The 5,694-nt window shown below is 37.9% G+C and overlaps 1 protein-coding gene across 4 annotated transcripts in view; it reads right to left on the bottom strand.

The window, feature by feature from the left end:
• LOC107158800 (UDP-glucuronosyltransferase 2B15-like) overlaps positions 1 to 5,694 on the bottom strand; it is a 115,309-nt gene that overhangs the window by 102,258 nt on the left and 7,357 nt on the right. For all 4 annotated transcript variants that reach the window (XR_007341452.1, XM_048785748.1, XM_048785749.1 and 1 more), the window contains one exon: positions 1,536 to 2,294. Coding sequence is in view for 3 of the 4 variants with exons in the window: in XM_048785748.1 (XP_048641705.1) it covers positions 1,536 to 2,259 (724 nt within the window). In the remaining variant the exon portion in view is untranslated. Of the gene's footprint in view, positions 1 to 1,535; positions 2,295 to 5,694 lie in introns of those variants that run through there.

Raw genomic sequence — 5,694 nt, 5'->3', positions numbered from 1 at the left:
AACAACTTCAAACCTTGAGCCAACCATTTTTCCCAATCTGCCTGAGAAAATTCTAGGGATAGGCAGCTTGAAACAAACACAAAACAAATCAAAACAAGAACACATTGTTTTTTAAAATGGTCACCCATTTTCTCGCCTTCCCTTAGGGGCAAGCAATTTCACTTACCCCGAAGCTTCAGACGTTCCCCGTACGGGCCACCAAATGCCGCAGTCTGGCTGGGCACAAATCTCGAGCCACTGAAGCAGGAACAAACTTTATTTTTAAACTGCAGGAAAACACTTCACACAGCTCCCGGGGAATCCTCCCCGAACGTGAGGCTTGTCCAGAAACCCCCAGCCGGAAATATCTCTCCCGGAAATCCCTCCTCCTGCACTTCCCCAACCAATGGGAACTCTCGGGGAATCCCCGGAAATCCCCACGAGAACTCCAAAATAGTGCGAGAACTCAAAAGTTGCGGCAGAGGCGGATAGTAATGCCTCTCCTGTCAATCAATACTGTTGGCAAAATGCCAGGGGCCATACAGACTCGGCCGTGGCTCTCAGCAGTCCTTAAAGATGAAAAAAATAGTAAAGTGCAGACAAATCTTCCATGATTCAATTTGCAAGTTATTGCTTCCTAGAGCATTCCGTACAAGTGATTGCCACTGGTTTCTAATTGACCCTATAATGTAAAAGCCCTTTTTTATTGGTGAGACCATTTGTTCACCTTATATTTTCATTCCATACTTTTTAAAATTATTTTTTTAATTTGTTTTAATTTGTTATACATGACAGTAGAATTCACTTATACTTGATGTATCATACATAGCTGGGATATAATTTCTCATTTTTCTGAATATACATATTGCAGAATCACATTGGTCACACAGTCACATATATACATAAAGTAATAATGTCTGTTTCATTCTACTGTCTTTCTTATCCCCACATCCCCTGCCTTCCCCTCCTTTCTCTTCCCTCTACCTAATCTAAGGTAATGCTATTCTTTTTTTTTTTTTGCCTTTATACATGTACACTTTTTTTTGCATTACAATTCTTAATACACATATATACCACAAATTTTATATCTCTGTTTATATATAAAGTATGTTGGCACCCAATTCAAGTCTTCATACATGTACTTTGTATAATCTAATGTAATCACATTACACTACCCTTGCTAATCCCCTGCCCCCTCCTTTTCCCTCCACCCCTCTGCCCTATCTAGAATTCATCTATTTCTTCCATGCTCTCCCGCCCTACCCCACTAATGAGTAAACCTTCTTATATCAGAGAAAACATTAGGCATTTGTTTTGGGGGGATAGGCTGACTTCACTTAGCATTATCTTCTCCAATGCCATCCATTTACCTGCAAATGCAATGGCTTTGTTCTTTTGTAATGCTGAGTAAAATTCCATTGTGTATATACACCACATTTTGTTCTATAGTTTTACTTACAGAAAAGAAAATTTTTCTGATTTTATACTTATGAAAGGTCAGCTTCAAAGCCATAGAAAATTTAGGATTTCAAATAATAATTAAAGAATCAACTTACCTAGAACTTCACTGTAAAACTGATTCCATCTCTTCACATCAAATATTTGGAACCAAAAATCAAAATAAAGCATATACACTGTATTTTTAACCCTCTCCATGAATGTCATTTGATCACTTAATTCTGACATAACAATAGGAACATAAGAAGGAGGAACTGTAAGTCCACCACTGTATTTTTCATATGTGTAGCCAAAAGTGAATCGGAGAGTGTATACAAATGGTATTTTAAGTAGCTCAGCCAGCAGCTCACCACAGGGACCAACTGCATCTGCAAGAACCACATCAAATTTTGATTCATGTAGTTTCATCATAAGTTTCTTGTTTAAAACTACATTTCTGCAGAGTTGTTCAATTGTATCAGAATAGTCCTTGAAAACTTTTTGTACTAATGAATAAAATTCCCAGAAGTCATCTTTTGGAGTATCATAAATCCATTCATGGATCCATTTGGAGAAACGTTCTTCCAAATGTTGTTTACTTGAAGGTGCAGGGTAAACCTCAAAATTAATAGCAGATGTTGTGTTGGGATTAATAAGAATGGAAGCTGTTGATGTCAGAACAGTCACCTCATGACCTCTCTGGAGAAGTTCATCCAGGATTGCCTTTATGTTGATCCAATGGCTGTATTCTGTGGGCCACACCAGCACTTTTCCACAGCTTCCAGAGCTAAAGTAACACATCAGTTGTATCAGCAGAAGAACCGAGTTCCTTTTCACAGACATATTAGTGCAATGCAATGCTTCTGTTACATTAGCAGCTCTTCTTTTCTTCAATTTCTTAGGCTTATATCTCTCAGGATAAATCAATCCAAAGTTAAAGTATAACTTCTGCACTTCAAAGTACACTTGTACAGGCTGATCATGTGGATGATAGAAGAACAAATACAAGGTAGAGTACCTTAAGGTTATAAAAACTTTTTTAATATCTCCTTTATTTTTGTAAGTGCTATTTTCCAGATAAGACTTATTGATCTCTCATATGTACATTACCTGTCTTACATATTGTATTTTAGAATGTCAAGGACAGTGGCAACTGAAAGGATCTCCTATGTGTATCAAATAATAATACATCTGACACAGCATTTATTTGATGATCTGATTCAAGGGTAATTTTGAAATTTTCTTGATATATACAGATACTATAGGATTCACCAATTTAAAGTGTATAATTCAATGTTTCCTAATATATTCACAGAATTTTGAAATCTTATTTTATATGGACTTAAACTCAATTTTTCTTCTGAGTTTATTCCATTTTATATTCTTATAACAAAATACCTAAATCAAGGTACATTATAAGTAAAAGACTCATTTTGATTATGGTTCTACTGCCTGGATTGGCATCTGATTATGGCACTGGTTAGCACACTCTGGCTATGTCATAGCATGACAGAAAAATAGTATGGCACTTGGGTATGTGCCCAAGAGGCCAAACATTTGGGGTGACCCCATTTTATACCAACTGTCTCTTGCAGTAACTTATCCAGTCTTGCCAGATCTAACCTACTCCCATAGACATATTAATCCTTATTAATTATAGTCTTAATCATTGCTATGATATGAAAATAAGGTATCCCCTCCCTGAACTTCTGTTAATGCAGGTCTATTCAGGTGTAAAAACATTAGATTATGAGAAGTATAACCAAATCAGTCCAAACTAGAGTGCACTGAGTGGGTGTAACTGTAGGCAGGTGAAGCTTGGCTGGTGGAGGTGGGTTGTTGGGGGTATTCCCTAAAAGGGTGCATTTGCCCTGGACTGTGTGTGTCTCTCTCTCCTTCCAGACTCTGACATGAGCTGAACATCTTTCCTTTGCTAGGGCCTCCCCCCATGATGTACTAGTTTATCTTGGGCCCAGGGCAATGGAGTTGGCCATCAATGGACAGAGACCTCTGAAACCATAAGCCCCAAATATTTTTTTTTTCTCCTTTAAGTTGTTCTTAGATATTTTGGTCACAGTGATGAAAAAGTTGACTAAAATAATCACCTTTGAAGGTTACCATACCTCTCAATACTGTTACCTTAGTAACCAAACCTCAACACAGAGGTGGGTAATGACAAGCTCTATTCAAAACCACACAAATCCCCTACTAAAAAGATTTACTCAGTGATGCAGACACTGGTTGTGATGGTCTTGAATGAAGTCTACCTCACTGTTATTAAGAGGTATTGTTAATATTTTGCTTTAACAATAGTGAGAAAACATTCTCAGGTTTATCACTTATGATGTTATTATTTTTAATATGTTCTTGGAAACAGACAATCAATAGGAACTTAACTTACATTTAGATATTTATAATTATTATTTTACTAAAAAAGGTGTTCCATGCAAGTTATCTGAAGAATCATTTTAATTTAGTTATTTTGTCTTTCAATTTAAGGGTAGTAAAAGATAGATAGTTATAGATGAAATTACTTTATATCACTTTCAGTCAGCTCTGTGTTCCTGGGTAGCTTATCTTAAAATTTGTTGGAATTTTCCAATCACTCCCCCTTAAATCACTTCTATAATAAGGCTAAGAAATGCTGATTTTTAGGGTCATGGTGCTATGGTTTAGAATTTCAATGAAACTGTTCCAAGAGTCCTATTTATAATCTAGGAGAATATATGTATAGTTACATGTTTAAATGATCATATTTCTTAGGTCATTGTTTCTATATGGCAGCTTTTGCCCTGCTATCAAATTAATATTCTGGTAGAATGTGCTATGTATTGTAAGGGTCCCGCAAAACGTTGGAGAAAGAGACCACCAAGTGACCACTCATGCAATTGGCAGAAGGGGGATTTATTGAACCAGCATGCTGGGGCTCCTGCCCACTCAAGAAGGGAAAGCAGCCCAGAGCCCCGAGCAGGGGCTGAGCACTGCTTAAGTACACTTTTTGGGGAGGGCAGAGGGCTTTGTATACATCAGAACAAATCATCATGAGGCGTGGGAAAATTGAACAACAACTCCTAAACATGATTAGTTCATTCATTGGCAGGAACAGGTCAGGCTGGAGTGATAGGTCATTCCTAAGGAGGGGGTTACATTTAAACTGATTGGTCCAGGCCCTGCAATGCCTACGTACGACCACACAGAGCCCTTATTAAACAACCAAATAGTCAGGGGAAATATTTACTGGGCAGTTCCAAGCATTGTCTCAACAGCTACAGAAATTTCAGGTTTTGCAGGTAGCATAGAAACCTAACGATACCTAATCCTTTACATTTTAACTCAGACCTTGCAGCTTAGAAACTTTACAACACCCGGTCTTTTACCCTTTAACTTTTACGCTTTAACTTCAATTTCTTTTACCCTTACAGTATATCTGGTATGAGGGGCCCTCCTCATCACCTTTCTGTATCCTACAAGGAAAACTTATACCACAAAGAGGTTCAGCAGGCATTTTTCCAAAGGAGATCTGGTCAAACTTTTGATCAAATCACTTCAACTTTTAGAAAGCTCCTGGTAAAGACATATTTGGTTGGAATTATTTTGAGAATTATTCTTTTGTTGTTGTTGCTGCTCTGTTCTTCTTTATTACAACCCTGTCCTGTGTTCCCGAATGATGGCTCTTTAACATGACACCCAAAACATTCCTACAGTGAATCCTGTTAGCATTCAAAAGTCTCCCAATTTCTTCCTCAGCACATTAAATCCAAAAGGGGGGAAAAGTCTTTAAAAAAGTCAATAGGTTTAGCACATCCCAGGAAAAGCACCTTTACAATAGGAAAACTAAATGTGTCAGAAATCTGACCAAATAGGTAAAGCATCAGGTATGATTCCTGAAGGAATGACTCCCAAAGGAACATAAATAGATCCATCCAAGGTATATATATTTCACAAGCATGTACATATATATTAAAAGAAATTTGGTTTTTAAATCCCCCCAAATTATTCAGAAATCAACATCCCATCTGAGTTGGGGGAAGCTGGTTGCTGCATCCATATTACAAGCCAAGCAGCACCTCTCTGTGCACAGGCCTCCCCCACCCCTATGCTCACTCCTGGCCGAACAGCATGGGCAGCTAAACTAAAGGTTGATGGAGTAAATTTACTGGGATACCAAACAAAACACAGACACACATTTTACCTTTCAATCAAGCTTCAGGGGCTGGGGATGTGGCTCAAGCGGTAATGCACTCACCTGGCATGGGTTGGATCCTCAGCACCACATTA

Source organism: Marmota marmota, unplaced genomic scaffold, assembly GCF_001458135.2.
Source record: "Marmota marmota marmota unplaced genomic scaffold, marMar, whole genome shotgun sequence".
In the NCBI taxonomy this organism is placed as follows: domain Eukaryota; kingdom Metazoa; phylum Chordata; class Mammalia; order Rodentia; family Sciuridae; genus Marmota; species Marmota marmota.
Note: the sequence above shows the minus strand (reverse complement) of the source record. Positions and strands in the feature narration are given on the sequence as shown.